General features: G+C 43.7%; 1 protein-coding gene across 1 annotated transcript; it reads left to right on the forward strand.

Moving 5' to 3' along the window:
• The first annotated feature begins 128 nt into the window (after window positions 1–128).
• NAPA (NSF attachment protein alpha) lies at window positions 129–20,295 on the forward strand. Its single transcript, XM_039369159.1, has 11 exons — window positions 129–391; window positions 6,212–6,294; window positions 6,791–6,907; window positions 10,521–10,567; window positions 11,150–11,227; window positions 12,281–12,336; window positions 13,694–13,778; window positions 15,935–16,039; window positions 16,759–16,827; window positions 17,832–17,882; window positions 18,843–20,295. Exons 1-11 carry the CDS (start codon window positions 288–290, stop codon window positions 18,942–18,944), a joined length of 897 nt encoding a protein of 298 aa, XP_039225093.1. The 5' UTR covers window positions 129–287; the 3' UTR covers window positions 18,945–20,295.
• The last annotated feature ends 107 nt before the right edge of the window (window positions 20,296–20,402 follow it).

The following is a 20,402-nucleotide window of genomic DNA, read 5'->3' on the forward strand; positions in this document are numbered from 1 at the left end:
ATCCGGCGGCGTGCGTGCGTGCGTGCGTGCGTCGGTGGCCCAGAGGGCGCGGCCTAGATCACGTGCTGGAGGAGGCGGGAATTACAGGCGCTGCCGACACCGCCCATTGGCTGTGCGTGCTGACGTGGGGGCGTCAGGCGACGTCTCTTCTTTTTCCCCCTCAGCCGTGAGGGAAAGCGACCGCCGTGAGGGGACAGTTGCTCTCGCTCGACCGTCCACCCGCCCTTTTTTTCTTTCCCCCTCAGCTTCGGCTTCTTCGCGGGGCGCGGGCCCGTTCTCCGCCGGCCATGGCGATGGACACCAGCGGCAAGGAGAAGGAGGCGCTGCAGCTGCTCGCCGAGGCGGACAAGAAGGTCCGCGGCTCCCATGGCTTCTTCTCGGGGCTCTTCGGGTAAGGCCCCGCGCCGCAGTCGCAAGCTGAGAAGGGCGATCTGTCGGGGGGGGGGGAAGCCCGGAGGAAGGGCCGAAGCGGGCCGGCTTCTTCGGCCGTGACGACCCGGAGGCGTCTTGCCCGTCCGGCCGACCTGTCAATGCGGGCCTCGTCTCTGGATTGCGGGCCTTGCTGCTTTGCGGCACTTCCTTCCCTTCGGCGGGGTCGCGGCGGGCTTTTTTAGGGTAGAAAACGGTTTTTTTAAGGCCCACTCTAGTAGAGGTGGTCCTCGACTTACGACCACAACGGAGCCCCGAACATTCATGTCGCTAAGCGAGACATCGGCTAAGGGAGCTTTTGCCCCATTTTGTGACCTTTCTTGCCACGGTTGTTGAGTGAAATCGCCACGGTTGTTAAGTTAGTAACACGGTTGTTAAAGTGACTCTAGCTCCCCCGTTGACTTGGCTGGTTGGAAGGTCGCAGAAGGGGATCACGTGACCCCAGGACATACTGCGACCGTCATAAATACAGGCCAGTTGCCAAGTCTCCAGATTTGGATTGTGGGGACGCTGCCACGGTCGTAAGTGTCAAAGTGGTCCTGTCACTTTTCTTCAGCGCTGTTGTAACTTTGAACGGTCACTAAGTGAACTGTTGTAAGTTGAGGACTATCTGTACCCCAAACTCTCATCCTCCCCTTCGTGAAGTTTCAGATTTGAGGAATGACGGGGCTGGAAGGGACCTCGGAGGTCTTCTAGTCCAACCCCTGCCCGAGGCAATAGATTCTCACACATGTATTGTATGAAAAAAATAAATAAATCCTGGTTTAACCACAACCATGGATAGACCTGTCGACTTTTGGGGAAACTTGCCCCTAAAGAGAAACCTTGTTCTTAAAATGCTTGACCCAATTGCCCCTTTTCCCGTCTCAAAGACATTCCACCTACACACCCAAACAAACCCCAGGCCTGTTTTGCCTAAGCATCTCAGTAGAGGCTGCTGCAAACTGACAAAGAAGCAATTGCAAAGTTATCCACAGAGAAGTGAATATTTGTAGCTCAGGGCTGAACTGTAGGGTCCTTGGGGTTCTCCCTGACCTTGGTGGTTTTCTTGTAGACATTTCAGCTGGGGAATATCAGTGCTAGAAGGAGTTGGCATAATTGTCCACATTTGGGGTCTTGTACTAGCATAGAAAAGATGCTGAAGAATGAGAAAATACCCAGTCAACAATGGTCTGTGTGGGCAACATTGCCAGGAACTCAAAAGACGTTGTAAACCATGGATCTTAGTAGTAGTAGTAGTAGTAGTAGTATGATGCTAGTGATTTTTTTTTAACTTCTCAAGGTACTAGAAATATAGTTGAAAAATTCAAGCAGGCAGCAGGCTTAAGCACTATAGAACAACCAGTCTATTCTGATTTAATGAGCTATTCTTTACTTGAAACCCAGTATTTAAAAAAAGGGGCAGATTTTAGTGGTTGACAAAACAGGATTGAAGGATGTCGTAACAAGGATAGATTTCCTGTGCTGAATTATTCTTGTGGAATGACAAAGATATGATTGATGATATTAGAGGATAACAATGTACTTGGTCATTCAGTGTTCTGCCTTGATAAATTTTCATTTGCCTAAAATTAAAATTCTGCTAAACTCTGCAAGTAGTCCCCAAGTTATGATCGCTATTGGGACCAAACTTTCTGGTACTAAATGAAGCGGATATAAAGTGATGTCAGTCCCAGTTGTTATCGTAACTACAGGATCATGTGGATTGTTAAATGGGAAGAGATGGGAGCTCCAGGCAAGGAGTGTGGAGGGTACTGTTGGCCCTAGGAAACACAGGGGGATGGCAAGGTCTGCATGCATATGCTAGGGAATGCAGGGGAGTCTGCAGAGGTGGTGGGGTGGGCTCTAGGGAGTGTGAGCTGGCCAGTGGAGATGTTGCAGACAAGCACTACTGAGTGTAAGCAGGTGATACTTCACAATAGGACTCCTCCAGAGAAAAAATGGTGGCAGCAACTTATAGGATCAACCTGCAGCTTCCCCTGCTGGCTTTCCCATTGACTTTTCTTGTGGGAAGCTGTGAAGGGAAGGTAGTGAATGGCAGTCCCGTGATCACGAGTTGCTGCAACTGCCATAAGTGTGAACCATTTACCCAATGTAACTATGAGTACACTGCAGTGGTTGGAACTTTGAGGACCAGTTTGTAACTACCACTCAGTCAGTGTTGTCATAACTGGCATTGGTTGCTGAATGAGTGGTTGTAAGTCAAGGACTACTTGTAGTGTTAGGAGCTTGCAAGTCAGAAGATTAAACAATAAATTGGTCACCCACAAGAAGATTTGTGTAGATCCAGCTTATCTTCATGGAAGAACATTCTTCAAAACATTCAAGGGATTATTTGTAAGCGAGTGAAGCATATTGCATTGTATTTATTAAATTTATATGGTGCCCATTTCTTCAATAAGGTGACGCTGGGCAGCATAGCAGAACACAAAATCAACTCCCAAGATAACAAAACTGAGAGCACCAAAGTCCTATTGCATTTCAGAAAGAGCTGGAGAATGAAATGCACACATATAGAAAGAAGCTTCTTACAATGAGCGATCTAAAGCAGAAGTCAAATTTTGAATAGATGTTGGATGTCTTAACCAAGTCACTGAGGTTAATAGTTGCCCCATGCCAAAAGTAGGTCAGTTAAGTGGGACAAAATATTTCCCAACCAATTTCTTAAGGTTTATTTCTTAATGCACCTGAGTAATGTCTCTAGTTCAGAAGTTGTTTTTTTCCCCTTTGAAAGTATGATGTGAGTGGAAGAGCAATAGTTTGAACTACAATTTTGTAAGGCTATATGTCTCTTTCCTCCCACAGGCAGTGCAACCAACTGTTGCCAAGTGGGAGATGGGCAAAGAGAGAATGGAGGGTATATGACAAAGGTGGGGGACTCAAGGCTGATTCCTTGTATTTTATATAATGTAAGTCTTGAACCTGAGAGGCGGACACACTTCTGCAGCAGGACATTGGTGTTTATTTTTTCCCACAGGCTGTGAATAAAAGGCTGGGTGTCAATAATTGTAGATTAATTTATGTTTTATTGCCCACGTTAATGGTGTGTGTTAGATGGAAGAAGGTAGAGAAACTGTGACAGTTTTTGAAGATGTTTGTTTTCCAGATCCTTCCTTTACAAACAATAACAATGTGACCTAGCTGTTTTTGTAGTAGGTTTGCTGGGAATAGTTATGTGCGCAGAGGCAATTGGAAGTAACAGGGTGGGATTTGTATAGAACAATACTTAAATTCACAGAGCTCTACTCCCAGATAAAACTAATGGAAGTACCATGAAGAAGGCCGTTGAAATTATCTACCTCAGAGCAAAATGCAATTCCTAGGATAAGAACTCTGACTGCTAAATTGGCCGAGGTTTGTGGTCCAGTCAAACTTACCCCAGATTCCTTCTGTCCATTTCAAAAATAATAAGGTCCTAAGACACAATTTTTCATAGCATGTATAGCAAATGCCAACTGTGTAAACTGGAATGTGTTGGTTTTAAAAGACTTAAAAATACAAGCTTGATTAAATGCTTTGGACGCGTGAGGGCAGCTGATGCATTATGTGGATTAAAAATATTTGTTACGCTCATTTATCTTGTTTACATACCATTAAAGAAAAGAAGAAATAGGAAAGACATGATAGCTGTATTCCAGTATCTGAGGGGCTGCCACAAAGAAGGGGGGGGAGGGTCACGTTATTCTCCAGGGCACCAGAGGGCAGGACAAGAAACAATGGTTGGAAATTGACCAAAGAGAGAAGCAACCTGGAATTAAGGAGAAACAATCAACCAGTGGAACAGCTTGCCCCCAGAAATTGTGGGCGCTCCATCGCTGGTGGTTTTTAAAAAGAGGCTAAACCGTCACTTGTCTAAGATGGTATATAGGTTCTCCTGCTTGAGCAGGGGGCTGGACTAGAAGACCTCCAAGGTCCCTTCCAGCTCTATTCTATTCCTATTCCTAACTGGCTAGTATAAGTCAGTACATAAATCCCTTCCATGTTAAACACGTCCTTGGCTTTGGAAAAGATAAGAAAATGGCACCGTTTTCCTCTTTGTTAAGAGAAGATCCTCTTAACTATTTGGCAAACAGTATTTTGGGTTACTTCTTTAAGAAACTATCCTTAGTTAGAAGGATAAACTATTGTGCAGAATTACTTGTAGTCTGAGGAAACATTTTGGCTTCCTAGCATTTAGCTTATATGTTGGATAGCTCTATTTAATTGTCCAAGTTTTTCTGAGTTTTTGGTATTTGAAATGCCTCTTTGCATCCAACTCTGTGGCTTGTTCCCAGGCCGGTAATGTATCTTGTTCAACAGCTAAAACGTTTTCTGGAATTTATCACTCATATCTCTGTGCTAAGCCATGACTGATATCTCAACTTTCCTTAGAGGCTGCAAGCTTTCCAACCACTATGGCTTGGACATCTCCCAAATTGGATTCTGTACATTTTTCAGAACTGACTGAATAAATTTACTCTCTCAAAATACAAGCATTGGAATATTATTTCTATGTTCCTTGGCCTTTTAGTTTGGCCCCTTCGGTTCTCATGTTTCAAGAGAACATTAACTAAAAATACTTTGTTTTCCTGGGTTTTATTTTGTTGAAACTCAGGCATTTGGCAAAGCCTGACTGCCATCTGTCAGTGATTCAAAGAAAATGAATTATAGGTTTCCAGTGATGGAGCAGGGAAATTGCTTTCTGGAAGGGAATATATTGGAACCGCAGGACAAAATTAAGCTTTCTACAAACTAGTGGTATTAGAGCAGAGCTGGCATAACCAGGTGCAACATTTTGTGGCACATATGATGCGTGGTTTTGGGGAAACATGAATCAACTATTTTTCTTGAGGTCTGGTTCAGTCTGTTTTAACTGTAGTGGGCACTTAAATTGTATGCTTTAAAAGTCTCAGTAGCTGATGCTAGTTAAACTAAAACATTAAAATCCAATAAAGTACAAATTGTGTGACTTGATTATGCTATAAATCTAAAGCACCATTCTTTATATTATTTATGTTGGAGTCTGTTTAATACTGACAGTTCACTAGCACATAGTTCTCTCATTTATTTTTAAGAGAAGGAAAAAAGGAGGCCTTGATATTTCCAAAGATTTGTGCTTTAGTATTTTCTAAGTATCAACTGAAAGCGAAATGCAGATCTAATTTAATCATTTTAATATCTTATAAAGCCATGTACTTTAGACAACAATCTTCTTGTTCATACATCACATTACTAACTGGATTGAAATAAAGCTACACTTGCCTTTCCTTTGATTCATGTTCCTTGTTGTGAAATGCACAACCTGTATTTGGGGCCCCTACGGCCATGCCATTATTTAATTGCATGCAAATTAAATGTTAGAATGATGTGGCTAATAGTAGCTTCTTATTCAAAATGGTGTAAACATTTAAATGTTAATACACACACCTATGTATATTTTTTATTTTGTTTGCCAACATATTAGACGCTACAACTGCTAGACATTCAGCATGGAGAAAGAGTATTTTTTATATATATATGCTTCATAAGAAGCCCCGGGGAAATCAGAAGACTCAGGCAGTTCAAATGGGTATAGAGATTTATTGCAGGCTTAAGCTCTCTACAAGAATTTGAACTACTTATGAGTCAAGCAAATGGGTGGTAGATAATGGAATTCAAAGTGGGCTGGACCTGGGTCTCTTGTGGGCACAAAAGAACTCTTGACTGATGACGCGTTTGATGCCTCCCTCAGGCTCATCTCCTTACATTTTCTTTTTGATTGTACCTGCTCTCTGCTGATGGACCGTGTTCTTTTCCTCTACAGAGGTGGTTCCTCCAGGATTGAAGAAGCATGCGATATCTATGCCAGAGCAGCTAATATGTTCAAAATGGCCAAGAACTGGAGTGGTATGTAGCCTGCCTGATCCTGTATCCCACACTGTGGTATATTTGGCTTGCTAAGATATACATATATCACTTTGTCATCCTCATAAAGAGGCATGTTCCTCAGCCTGAGTTGCTGGAAGTACCTGAACAATCTTACGGAACCAGGAAGGGCTGGGCAAGTGCTGTTCTGGCTAGTTTCATGGAACCATGACTAATATTTACACTAACCTCATTGGCTGCAGAATTGCCACTGCCCAAAGCCGCACTGAAAGAAATGCTGCTGTTTTAAGTAAGAACTCTACAACCAAGTGGTGTGGACCCCAAGATTTGATAGCAATGATAACAAAGTAACTAAGATTGTACATTCCAGGCATTTCCCTTCTGTTGCCTTTTTGTTTCCAGCAGAGGAGGATAAAGCACAAACTCTTTAGCATTTAGTTCTGGTTTTGAACTTTAAGTTACTTATTAAAAAGTCCTTAGCCTTTCATTCCCCGTGACTCTTTTCTGTCTCTTGTAGCTGCTGGAAATGCATTCTGTCAGGCTGCTCAGCTCCATCTCCAGCTTCAGAACAAGCACGATGCAGCTATGAGCTTTGTGGATGCTGGTAATGCTTTCAAAAAGGCTGATCCTCAAGGTAAATAAAAGGGGGTGAGGTATTTGTGCAGCCTTAGCAGAATGAGATATGATTACCCCATGGGGCATGGGGGGTGATCTGTTCCTATCTCCCAATATTTCCACTAACGCTATGCAAACTGGTTTAATCTACAGTATGTGAGTTTCCATCATGCAGTGTAACCAACAATGCCTCAGGCGTCAACAAATATATATATTTCATTCCAAAAAAATAAGTCAACATAGCCTTTTGGTCCTTTTTGAGCATGACTAGGAGGGGGAAGAGAACTGAGCTAAGCAATTGCTTTAGGGGCCAAGTCACACATGATCCTACAGTCCAGATATGCAGCACCTTCTCCTTTTGTAGGCCATCTACATTGGTCTATGGCAGGGGTAAGCAACCTTGGCTCTTTTATGACTGGTGGACTTCAACTCCCAGAATTCCTGAGCCAGCCATGCTGAGGGGAAAGGGAGAGTTGCCATGCTGAGCCATGCTGGCTCAGGAATTCTGGGAGTTGAAGTCCACGAGTCATAAAAGAGCCAAGGTTGCCTACCCCTGGCCTATGGAAATAGCTTCAAGGCCCTGGCTTCTCTTGAGAGACTGTGAACATGGTTTCCTGGTTCAGCTCAAATGAGAAAACGAGCAATTAAAGATTCTGTTGAAATACATCATAGGGTTGAAAAGATTTTGAGTATCCAGGATCTTTGGCACTCTCTCAGCCTGTTTTTTTGTTGCAGACATTTCATGACCTAAGTAGGTAATATCATCAGTAGTGGCATAATCACATAGTACTAATGACGTTCCCTAGTTGGGTTACGAAACGTCAGCAAGAAAACCACCAAGCTCAGAGAGCACCAAGGACCCCATAGTCCTCCTCCACCTCACCTTCCCTCTTCCCTTCCCCCTTCCTCCTCCCCACAAACTCCACTCCCTTCTATCACTGAAGACGTTACCTAGTTGGGTCATGAAACATCTGCAAGAAAGCCACCAAGCTCCGAGAGCACCAAGGACCCCACAGTTCAGCCCTAAGTTACAAATGTTCTCTCCTTCTGAGTATCTGCTTTATTAATCCAATGTCATTAGTGGACTACACTTTGCCTCTTCATGCTTAACCAACTTGTTCTGCCTTTAAACGGGCCATAAAGCTGCGTGTTGCTAGAATGTCGAAGAGCAAAATCTCGCCAGGTCACCACCTAACAGGATACACAGAGATATCGCCCTTTAGGGTGCAGTGTTGCAGTTTAACCACTCTCCGCTTGTTGCAAAAGGCCTAATTCTAATCCATGAGTGCGCACTTCATTTTAATGCCTTACTGTTTAAGCTTAGGAAAGCTTGGGCAATCTTGGGGGGCCCCAGAAGCCAGCTTTTTGTGTCACTTAGAGTAAACCTGAGCTTCGTGTTATGAATTTGCTCTTCCTCCACAGGGTCTTTGTGATAAGGAGAGGATTACAAGGAATATTTTACCTTTTTTTTTTTTTTTTTTGTCTCTTTTCGGTACAACACCCGGCAAGATCTACCAACTGACCCACAATTTGTCTAGGCCCAGCTTCTTCCTTGTGAATCTATTTCTGGGAAGAGGAGGAATCCTTTTTGCCCCTTGTTGCTCGTACTTGTTAACGAGAAAATGGTGGGCAATTGAATCAAGAGCTCCGTCTTCGGTAGCTCAAACCATAGTTCAGAAAGATGAAAATGTTACTTGAGGAGAAAACGCATCTAATCCTCACCAGGGATTTGTGTAATCTTTTGGGGACTTGGAAGCTGATTATCGGCCCTAAGAGGAGATGAAATAAGAGATGATCCAGGCTGTGTACCGAGTTTCCCCAAGGACTTTAATGTGATGCTTTTCCTGGGATGGGAGTTTGGAAAAGGAAAGCATTCTGCTGCTTTGGAGCCAAACAGTGTCGGTTACAAATCTGTACCCCTGGAGGGATGGTCCTTGTCCACCCAGAACAGGTGTTCCAAAGAAAAACAAATTTGGAGGGAGTTGTGCTGTCTTGGAGATTGGACAGAGCTCTGATCTTGAAGGGGAAATCTGGTTACGGAAGCCTTTAGCAGTCAGTTCTTTCTCTTGTTAAAACAGTGCATTGGAGCTAGGGACAGGCCACGAGGGGCTTGAGGACTCCCTTGAGGCATTGAAAAATCTCCCTCTTGCGTAGGAGATGATGGGACATGGAATCCTGCTACTTCTTCTAGCTTGATAAAAAAAAATACTCGGAATAATGCCGATCTGCTAACATTGGCTGTTCTTGCTTTGACAATATATGAAGATGCAGCCTTTTTCTTTGTTATGCTTTACTCTCAGATGATGCTGGGGGAGGAGGAGGAATGGGGTGGGAGTTAGTTAGACATAACAATATTGTAGTAGCTGTGTGAAATAAGAGATGATAAGGATTGGCCGGGTAGCAGAACAGGAGGGAAAGCCTGCATTTCAAACGGGAATGTGATTTATGACTGTTAATTGAAGGAGGGAATTGTGCTTTGATACTATGTGCTCAGGGGAGGGGAATCCAGTTTTTGGCTGTGCTGAAACTATGCTACTCCCATCAAGATTCTTTAAGGTAAACTCTTTGAAGAGTTTCATCTGTCGGAACCATGACAGCCAGTCTCTATAACAGGAAATTAAGTCTTTTGAAGCTCCCCGGTGTTGCCCAAGAGGAGCAGTGGGGGTCTACTAGAAGTATTCCTTCTGTGGTGCTGCTTGCTTTGATTTTTTAGCACTAGGCGCAACACTTTTATTTTCCCAGGCTGTTTTTCCTCTTCCCAATTACAAGGTGCTCCACCATGATGGAATGAAATCTATGTATAATTCATGTGCGGCCTGACTCCCTGCTTCACTGCTAACCCTGGAAATAAATAACGATAAGCTTGATAGTCCTCGACTTAACGACCACAATTCAGCCCCAAATTTCTTTCGTTAAGTGAGTTTTGCCCCATTTTACACACTTCCTTGCCGCTGATATTAAGGGATTCACTGCCGTTGATAAGTTAGGAACCCGGTTGTTAAGTGGATCTGGCTTCCCCATTGACTTTGCTTGTCAAAAGGTCGCAAAAGGGGATCGCGTGACCCCGGGAGACAGCAACGGTCATAAGTACAAGTCAGTTGCCAAGCATCTAAGTTTTGATCCCATGATCATAGGGATGCTGCAGAGGTTGTAACTGTGAAAAACGGTCATAAGTCGCTTTTTCCAGTGCCGTTGTAACTTTGAACGAACTGTTGCAAGTCGAGGTCTTTTTAGAGTTGTTAAGTGTTGCAGTTCTTCAAGCAGCCACATGATGGCAGCATTGGAACCCCTCCAAAGGTTGCTTATCCTTGGCAGTTAAGTCTGTCACTAACTAATTCCAATATGGTGCCCAATTGTTTGCCCTATTCTCACTTCGGGAAGAATGCCAAACTATGTAGAAAAGTCCCATCCGTTCTTGAGATACTCTGTCCTGGTTCCAAGAAGGACTCGGCGGTTTTTCCTTAAGTACTTACTGATCTCATCCAGGAAAAGAAATATGCTATAAATATTCCTGCCTTCTGTTCCTTTCAGGGAGGTTTAGCTGGAGCTGCGTTGATGAATGAATGCCTTTGTTTCTTTGTGTTACTGTATTTAAAATGGCTTACTTTGTTTGTTTGTTTGATTTTTAATAGAGGCCATTAATTGTCTCCTTAGAGCTATTGAGATCTACACAGACATGGTAAGTTGCTTATATAATTCAGAAGTCCCCTTCTTAATTAAAAACAAGGAATATTTTATGCCTGAAAAAAAACATTTACTTGGCAAACCCACACAGAGGATGGCTTTTCACAAATCACACGGTGTTTTTTAGACATGGCTCCCAAACAAGGAACCACAAATGGTATGTGGGGGGGGGGGAATTGTCTGGCTAGCACACAAATTGCACAGTGCTGTAATAATGCTGACAGAAAGTTTGTGCATCGGAATTGCCCATAGATGGAATAAACACCCCCATTATAGGTAGGTGGCACTTTCACCGGCTGGTCCGATAGATTGTGCTACTTGCTACAGAATTTTCAATAAAGTATAGATAATCCTTGACTTAGGACCACAGTTGGGACCAGAAATTCTGGTGATTGTTAAATAAGTCATGCCTAATTTTATGACCTTTATAGAATCTGCAGGTTCAGGATAATTGCCTGATTTCAACATAGTTGAGGATGATCACCCGTGGATTAGCACGGCCTTGGGTGGGAGATATCCAGCTGTCCCGAAAAATTGGTTTCTAATATATTCTATTTCTCTGGGCTTTCTTTTTCAGGGGCGCTTCACCATTGCAGCCAAGCACCATATAACCATAGCTGAGATCTATGAGTCTGAGCTGGTGGACATTGAAAAGGTACGGTGAATAGGCAGGTCCTGTCTCAATAAGCTTGCTTACAGTGGTCAGGTCCAACTCTTCGTGACCCCATGCACTACAGCACGCCAGGCTCCTCCTGTTCTCCACTCACTCCCTGAGTCCACAATGGTGTGCTATTTATTTACTTATTCAATTTATGTGCCCCCCCCCTGCTCTGAGCAGCTTTTACCCTGTACCCTAGCCTGGTTTCCCAGAAGAGAATTGTTGTTGAGGTGGAGATAACTTTTGAAAAGCTCATTTTCAATTCTGCTGCTGCTGCTAACACCCACGTTTCAAAGGGCCTTGATTTAGTTGGTGGATGGGCAGAGAAGAGGAATTGATGGGCTCCAGGAATTAGGTGTAATGCTTTATTAAACCGGTTTGTACTCAAGAGTTATATTCAGAACTAAAAGTTCATTGAGAAGCTTTGAACAATTTTTGATTGGAAAAACAAGAGGATTGTGTCTTTCATTGCAAATAACCTACTTTTAACTACCGCAATGGAGAAAGGCTACTGTAGTCTTTAAATAAAATACAATATTTTATTGGCCAAGTGTGATTGGACACATAAGGAGTTTGTCTTCGGTGCATAAGCTCTCAATGTACCTACAAACAACAAGGTAATTGTTGGGGGCAATGTAAATATACATTGCTTACTGGTGTACACCGCTTAGAGAGTGCTTGCACTTAAAGCGGTATATAAGTTTCATAAATAAATAAATAAATAATATAATTATGAGATATCAATAGGAGGCAATAGTAGAAAAGATGAGAAGGATAATAGTAACACAGCCCTTCTGCGTGGGTAAATATCTTTACATATAAGACAGCACTATGATAATTAGATGTTCAGCAGAGTGATGGCATGAGGGAAAAAACTGTCTAGTTTTGGCATGCAGTGCTCTATTGTGCAAGGAATATTGGCTATTTATGAACTCCCTGGGAAGAGTCTGCTAAAGTCTTGTAGAGAAAAGAGTGTATGTATGTGTTTCTCAACCCAAACCACATATATGCTCAGTTCTCTTTCCATTTTTCTCTTTTCTTCCTTTGCAGGCAATCGCTCATTACGAACAAGCTGCAGATTACTATAAAGGTGAAGAATCAAACAGGTAATTCAAGCATTTCCTGTTTGCATTTCTGCTATGGGCTTACTGCTTTATGATGGTTCCATTCCTGCTTTCCAGGAAGGCCTCAGAAAACAGACTGGTTTAAAAGAATCAAAGCTGGATGGACAGCTTACCTGTTTTGGAAATGGTCAGAGGGTATTTGTGTTTCACTGACGGCAAGCGAAAATAATAGTTCAAGGAACTAAATCACAACATCCTTGAACCAAAGTTAAAGTAATATTTTGTCATAGCTGTGCCTCGGTGGATATAAAAGCAATGAGAATGTGGTTCTGGCTTGGCTGATACTTCAAATTTTCATGAGCACACACTGTACTTCTCTAAGCTTACATTACTAATACAGCCTTATTTTGACTACTTGTTGGACCAGTTTTTGCTTTCTCCATGTGAATGGCTGCCACAGGTTAAAAATACAGTTCTCTATAAACTTCGTCCCAAATGACTTGGTCTCCTTTGGGGCGCTGTTGGGGATAGGGAGCAGTCCTTTGACATCTGCCCCAGATGAGTAAATTTGCGTCAGAGATTTTTCCAGGAGCCCTGGGGTGCAGTGGTTAGAACGCAGTATTGCAGGCTAATTCAACTGCCAACAGTTTGGCAGTTCGAATCTCACCTACTCAAGGTTGACTCAGCCTTCCATCCTTCCGAGGTTGGTAAAATGAGGACCCAGATTGTTGGGGGCAATATGCTGATTCGGTAAACCACTTCAAGAAAGCTATAAAGCACTGTGAAGCGGTATATAAGTCTAAGTCAGTGGTTCTCAACCTGTGGGTCGGGACCCCATTTGGGGTCGAACGACCATTTCACGGGGGTCGCCAAACAACGCAGTCCGCCATTTTTTCCCCCTTTTCCTTAGCTGTGCTACTCCCTTGAATAGAGTCTAATTGACTGTGCTACTCCCTTGAATAGAGTCTAATTCTATTGGCTTTCAAAAGCCAATCGGAATTGTCCAGGCTGTCTCTGCCCTGCTGAGCCCGCCAAAAGTCCCATTCTGCAAACGGTGCTGCACCAGTTGGGTAGTCCTCGACTTACGACCGGTTGAGTAGTCCTCGACTTACGACCGGTTGGGGGGTCGCGGCATTAAAAAGGTTGAGAACCACTGCTCTAGACTAGCGAGAGAAGCCTGGTGAAATGTAAACCCAACTTTCTTCCACACAAGTTACTTTTTAAACTTGTATTTGCATTTTGCCCTCAGCTAGTTTGGGTGTTTTTTGGGGGGTCCACTGATGTTGCCCGGGCGGGCATGATGGAGGCTGTGTTGGCAGGTGGGGAAGAAGAGTTGCTGGTCTTTCCGTATCCAGTTGCCTCTAATCCTTTGTTGTTGTTTTTTTCTCCCTTCCTGCAGCTCTGCCAACAAATGTTTGCTGAAAGTGGCTACCTATGCAGCTCAGCTGGAGCAGTACCAAAAAGCTATTGAAATCTATGAGCAGGTCCAGTTACTTCTGTTCTTTCTCTTCCCCCCCCCCCTTCCATTGAACCTTCATAAAACCGCACCTCTTTAACATACTGAACCACCATATAGGTGTGAAAACAAAAATCTAGCAGGGCTGAGATTTGCCAGTTAAGAGAAACAGGGATGCTGCTTCTATGGATTCTACAAACGTATTGTGACTAGTTCTGTTTTTGCCAAACGTCAGGTAATTCATGAATTCGCTCATTCATAAGGCTACCCAACCAACACTGACTCTGAAGAATGTATACATTAAAGGACAAACCCAAGAAACACACACAAGAATAAGCACAGTGGCAGAGGAACATGACATACACCAGTGATGGCTAACCTTTTAGAGACTTGAGTGCCCAAACTGCAACACAAAACCCACTTATGCATCATCGAGTGCTGGCTGAGTGTGACCAATTGGGTGGGCGTGGCCTATTGGGTGGGTATCGCTGCAGTGGTAACGGCAGACTGGGTGGGACTAAAAAGTGCAATCAATCAATTCCAACTTTGCAAGATCTTTTTTTTTTCCTGAGAGAAGCTGAAATTGATTGATTGAACTTTTTTTTTTTTTGCACACGGCGGTGGAGGCCTAAAGCGAAAAGGTTTTATAAAACCCAGCTGAAGGCCTAGGACTGGGGCGATGTGCGCGTGCCCACAGAGAGGGCTCTGAGTGCCGCCTCTGGCACCCGTGCCATGGGTTCGCCACCACTGACATACACCATAACCCAAGCAGTCAATACCAAATGGACACACACCAAACTTGTCTCAGAGCCTGTGGGGGGAAGTATTCTTATGGTTGGTTTCAATAAAAGAGAATATTTGTAGCTCTGGATTGAACTGTGGGGTCCTTGGTGCTCTCTGAGCTCCATGGTTTTCTTACAGACGTTTTATGACCCAACTAGATAACTTCAGTGCTAGAAAGGAGTGGGTTTATAAATCACAGACTTCACTCCCTTCTAGCACTGATGAAGTTACCTAGTTGGTTCATGAAACATCTGCAAGAAAACAACGAAACTCAGCACCAAGGACCCCAAAGATTTGTTTAAAGAATTACAATATTGGGACAGTGTTGGATCTTACGACAGAGATGATGAGGGACTGAAAGAGTCTTTTATGCCATAAGCCATAAAGTGATGTGAGGGATGGCTAAGTCCTCAACGTGTTGGGAGAACTTTCAGTGACCTTTCTTACCAGAGTCTTCACCAGCCTTCTCTTCCATCCATTTTGCCTCCACAGGAGTTAGAAACTTATTTTCTTTGCGTAAAACTTTCATTAGGGTCACAGGAAGCCATTTGTAATGACTTTCTGGGGATGTTCCTGGGATCTTGTGGCACTGTGGCCCCCGCAGAACAATTCTAATAACACTTTCCAGAATCTTCCCCTTCAAATTTGGAGCAGAGGAATGGAAATTGATTCAAAGACTAAGTGCATTTTTAAAAAAAAACTGAAAAGAAAAAAAAATCGCAACTCTAAAATTCTGTATTTTGCTCAGCAAGATTTGTTTGCTAGTTCTGTTCCTGTCTGTTTTCCGCCCTCAACGGCATTGCTTCTCATATCAATGCAACTTATTTATTACAGTCATTGGTTTGTTTATGCAAGAATAAAACTTTTGCAAGAAAAATGTTTAACCAATCGGCAGCAATCCCGTTAAGTTACCAGGTTAGAAAGTGGGGGGCAGCGAGTTCAAGTGCCACCATATAATCATGAAAGCCAGCTGGGTGACTTTGGATCAGTCCCTCTCTCTCAGTTTGACCCACCTCACAGGGTGTTTGTTGTGGGGAAAACAAGTCAAGAACAGTGTGTTGAATATGTTCACTACCTTGAGTTATTTATTTAAATAATAAAAGCAGGATACAAATCAATCAATAAAAACACTAATAACACAGATTAATATAATTACAACATTTCTGCCCATCACACTTCTCTGCTCTGCATTCGCCATATTTGGATTCCTTAATACTTTGTTGACTTCTCTTAAGAAAACAAAAAACAAATGTCTTCATGTCTCTTTTGTGGTAGGTGCTCAATCCTGCATGTGAGGGTATAAATACCACATCATTTTCTTCCATTTTTTTAAAGCTTCCTTCAAAGCAACCCCCCCTTTCTGATTTTCTTCTCCCCCCCCACCTTTTCTGCAACCTCCAGGTGGGGACCAGTGCCATGGACAGCCCCTTGCTGAAATACAGTGCAAAGGAATACTTCTTCAAAGCAGCTCTCTGTCATTTCTGCATTGACATGCTCAATGCCAAGGTTTGGACAATTGTCATTTTATTTCTAGAAACCTGGTAAAGCTTTTACAGTAATCTTTATTGATGAGGCCTCAAAGTCCGCATATGTTTAAGGGAATTCACCACTGCATGCAATCCCAGTGTGTTCCATAAAATATTTTCGCTGTTGGGGAGCCCTGAGTATAAATTTATGATTCTAGTGACTATATATATATATTTCTGCCCTGAAGGAAATAAGATAATCTGTTATTAAAAGTCTCAGGAAATAGTTCTGTGGAGTAGTGTCCATAAATACCGAGCCTGTGCAGAGGCATATAATTGACAATTTCTTTAATTAAATTTCTACACTGTCCATCTTAAAACCCTATGTGAATAAACCATAGATTAAAAATTAAAAACAGGTTAAAACTTAACAAGTAAAAATTGAATAGGACATATGCAATGTCTCTAGTGTAGCCAAGTCAGTCTGGGAAGATTCCTGCATATAAGCTTGAGCAATAAAACAAGTAACTGAGTTCATCACATCGTGCCCGACAGATGGGTGGGTGAAGAGAAGCAGAAAGTTTAATTTCTGAGCCAAGGACTTGAAACCTTGTAGTTAAAAGTAATTTGATTATCAGCCGTGCTGATTATTTTAATGCAGGAAGAGGCCTTGCAGTCTAACAGGGTTGTCTGCCGTTTCACCTTTTGATTCACACAGCCCCTAACCGGGATTCCGTTCTTTCCCTTCATTTAAATCAGCTGGCTGTACAGAAGTACGAAGAGATGTTCCCGGCTTTCTCGGATTCCAGGGAGTGCAAACTGGTTAAAGTGAGTAGTTTTCATCGAGTCTTAAGGCCAGCCTCACTGAATGTGTGCATCTGAGAGGAAGCAGACATTTTCAGTCTCGATGTACTGACGGTAAACTTGGATTAGATTTTTAGCTACCAGACTCAAGTGATATTGTACAAAGATTGCAGCAGTTGTGAGTTAGAAATTAATTGCACGATTGGTCAGCAAAGAAGGAGGAGCTGAGCCAGGGATAGGGAACCTGGGCTCTTTTATGACTCGTGGACTTCAACTCCCAGAATTCCTGAGCCAGCATGAGGGAAACTTTGGCCTCTTCATGACTTGTGGATTTCAACTCCCAGAATCAGGAATTCTGGGAGTTGAAGTCCACTAGTCATAAAAGAGCCCAGGTTGCCTACCCCTGAGCTAAGCCATACAATGATGGCTTTGTTCTTAAGCACTGGGGCTTAGATTTCCAGAAAAGACTGGAGATGTTTGGCTAGTTAAACTTACAGGATGCTTTTTCTGTCCAACGGTGGCTCGACGGTTAAAGACACTGTGCTTATCAGCTGGAGAGCTAACAGCCCGGGTTTGAGATCTGAGCTCCACCCAATGGGGTGAGTCCTGCTACTTGCCCCGCCTTCTGCCCACCTAGCATTTCAAAACATGCAAATGCAAGTAGATTAATAGGTACCACTTCGGTGGGAAGGTAACAGCCTTGGCGTATAGTCGTGCTGGCCACCTAACCTTGCCAACTCTGGCTCCCTGGGCCAAGAAACGGAGGCGAGCACTGTGCCCTGGAGTTGGACATGACTGACAGGGAAAGCGTTACCTATGATGGTTTATATAAGGTTGATCTACCCAAGACCACAACAATGTCCACAGAAGCAACGGCGGGCTCTTCGGCCGGCGTATAACATCTGCGCTCAAACCAATGAGTCTTCTAACTCCCTTGCGTCAACGGCTGAACCTTGCTGCCTGTCAATGCTGCTTTGTTTGGGAATTGTTCTAGAAATGCCTCACCCCTGCCCTGTCTTCTTTCCTAGAAATTGTTGGATGCTCACGAGGAGCAGAATATTGACAGTTACACTGAATCAGTAAGTTTGGGGTTATCCTCTTCCTTTCCAGTACTGTCCAGCTCATTTTGTCCCGTCCCCGCCCCCCAGCTTGGTACCTCCTGAACACCTGGGATTCCAATTATGTGATCATGGACGATAAAATGCAACATATCTAGGGAACATCAAGCTGGGAAGAGAGCGGGTCTGTCATTTGTTCTGCAAGTAGACAGGCCGGAAGGCTGCAAAACGGCCTGAAATTCTGGAGCTGCAATCGCAGCTCATCTGGAAGGAGAATGACGAGGGGAGGGTGGGAATACGGGTGGTCCTCAACTTACAACTTTTCATTTGGTGACCGATCAAAGTTACAACAGCACTGGGGGGGGAAAAATGACCTACAAGGTTTTCACCCTTAAACTTCTTGCAGCCTCCCCGTGATCACATGATCAAGTTTCAGACGCTTGGCAACTGACTCACATTTATCACAGTTGCAGCGTCCTGGGATCCCCTTTTTTGCGACCGTATGAAAAGCAAAGTCAATGGGGGGAGCCAGATTCAGTTAACAACCGAAGAGCCGAGGTGGCGCAGCAGTTAGGGTGCAGTACTGCAGGCCACTTTAGCTGACTGTGTTCAGCAGGTCAGCGGTTCAAATCTCACCGGCTCAAGGTTGACTCAGCCTTCCATCTTTCCGGGGTAGGTAAAATGAGGACCCAGATTGTTGGGGGCAATGTAAATATATATGTGTACATTGCTTACTGGTGTACACCGCTTAGAGAGTGCTTGCACTTAAAGCGGTATATAAGTCTCATAAATAAATAAATAAAATAAACCGTGCTTCTGACTTAACTGCAGGGATTCACTGAAGGAAGGCCGTCAAATGGGGCAAAACTCACTTCACAAATGTCTCAGCAACAGTTGTGGTCTTAATGTCAGGGACTATCTGCATTTGAATTCGCATTCATAGACTATTCCTGGCCACGTTTCTCTTTTCCCCCCCACCAGGTGAAGGAATACGACTCAATCTCTCGCCTGGACCAATGGCTGACCACCATGCTTCTGCGCGTCAAGAAAACCATACAGGGTGAAGAGGAGGATCTGCGTTAAAAAACACCACCCCTTTGCCCTCCGTCCTCCGGCCCGTTGTTTGCAGAACTCTGCCTGGATCAGCTCTGGGGGAAGAGAGGGTCTTGGCACGAAGGAATTAGACTCAAGTGGCAAATTCTTCATTTTCTCTTCCTTTTCTCATCCCGCCTCTTTGCGCTGCAGTAAACAGGGCTGGGATGCCTCACCTGTGGACTGCTCCGGAGAGATCTGGAGTCCTCCCAAGCCTTGCCTGGCTTCCCGAGTCAGCATTTACACCCTCCCCGTGGCTTCGTTGATGGTTTAATATTTAAAGCATCTTTAGTAAGTTGGGTTTGTTGATGGCGCCATCCTCTTATCCTTCTCCCCCAAATCTTAACGGAAAGTGATATGGAAAAACAGCAGAAAGAACGCCTGGTAATATTTGTGGCTTCATCTCATCTCTCCTCCTTCCCTCCCTTTGACCACAGCAGCTCCCTTTTTTCAACAGGCATTGCAAGGCTAGGGAGCCCCTTCCGTGAGTTTCGCTCAACCCTTCTCCTTCCAAAATAATATTTTAAAGGTGGACAGAATGGCGCTGGTCTCTAAACGAAGGAGCCGGGCGTGCGAAGCGCCTCTCGCCTGCCTCGTTTCAAATAACGCGGGAAACCCTCACAAATTCTGGCTGTTGCTGATCTGTATGAAATAATTCGGCTTCATTCCATGTTTCTTTCTTGCACCCTGAACTACCTTAATTTATGTGTGTTTGCCCAGTTTATCCCTTTAAAGCAGGGGTGTCCAACCTTGCCAGATTTTAAGACTTGGCGGAATTCAGTTCCCCAGCCAGCCGGAATTCTGGGAGTTGAAGTCCACAGGTCTTAAAGTTGCCAGGATTGGACACCTCGGCTTTAGAGATTGGTGTTAGAAGTATGGTGTTGTATATCCATCTCAAGATTGATAAAGGATATTCAGTCTCCATCCTCAACAAGAGGCAGGTCAGTCTCAAACTATGCAGCAGGTAGCCAGAAAAACGCCTAATTTAAAACTAGAAGCTCTGTGCGCAAGCTGTCTTGATCTCTCGTCTCGCATGATTCTCCCTCCTGGCTTAGTTTGAAGAGAGCATTTTTCCAGCCAGGTGTTCTGTATACATCGACATGAAGCTGCTGTATTTTTTCTCTCCCTTGTCTTTGCTTTAAGAGAAAGAGCTTTATCATGTAATCTAGCATCTTCATGAAGGTTCCTCATATTTAAATGTTTCCTTACTCTGTTGTTGGAAGGTGGACTTAAATTCTGTTGCATGTTCCAAAATGCCTACCGGAAAGCAACTAATAGTGAAATAACTTGCACACAAGAAACAATAAAAAGAAAAAAAAAACCAACTTTGCACGTGGAAACAGTGTTAGCGTCGAGTATGCTTATAGCCCCCCCCTACTTTAAAATTTCTGTTGCTTTCTATAAATATCTTGCTTGTTTTCAAGCCCGTCTCTCGTCGTTCTTCCCTGC

The sequence above is a fragment of the Crotalus tigris genome, unplaced genomic scaffold (genome assembly GCF_016545835.1).
Source record: "Crotalus tigris isolate CLP2741 ecotype Arizona unplaced genomic scaffold, ASM1654583v1 scf7180000020990.9691751010:1144802, whole genome shotgun sequence".
Lineage (NCBI taxonomy): Eukaryota > Metazoa > Chordata > Lepidosauria > Squamata > Viperidae > Crotalus > Crotalus tigris.

Excerpts from the sequence above, each read along its gene's own strand:
- NAPA (XM_039369159.1), top strand. The coding sequence starts at position 288 with ATGGCGATGGACACCAGCGGCAAGGAGAAGGAGGCGCTGCAGCTGCTC. Across the intron at positions 6,908-10,520 it reads CAAAAAGGCTGATCCTCAAG|AGGCCATTAATTGTCTCCTT; the intron begins GTAAATAAAAGG and ends GATTTTTAATAG. Across the intron at positions 11,228-12,280 it reads AGCTGGTGGACATTGAAAAG|GCAATCGCTCATTACGAACA; the intron begins GTACGGTGAATA and ends CTTCCTTTGCAG.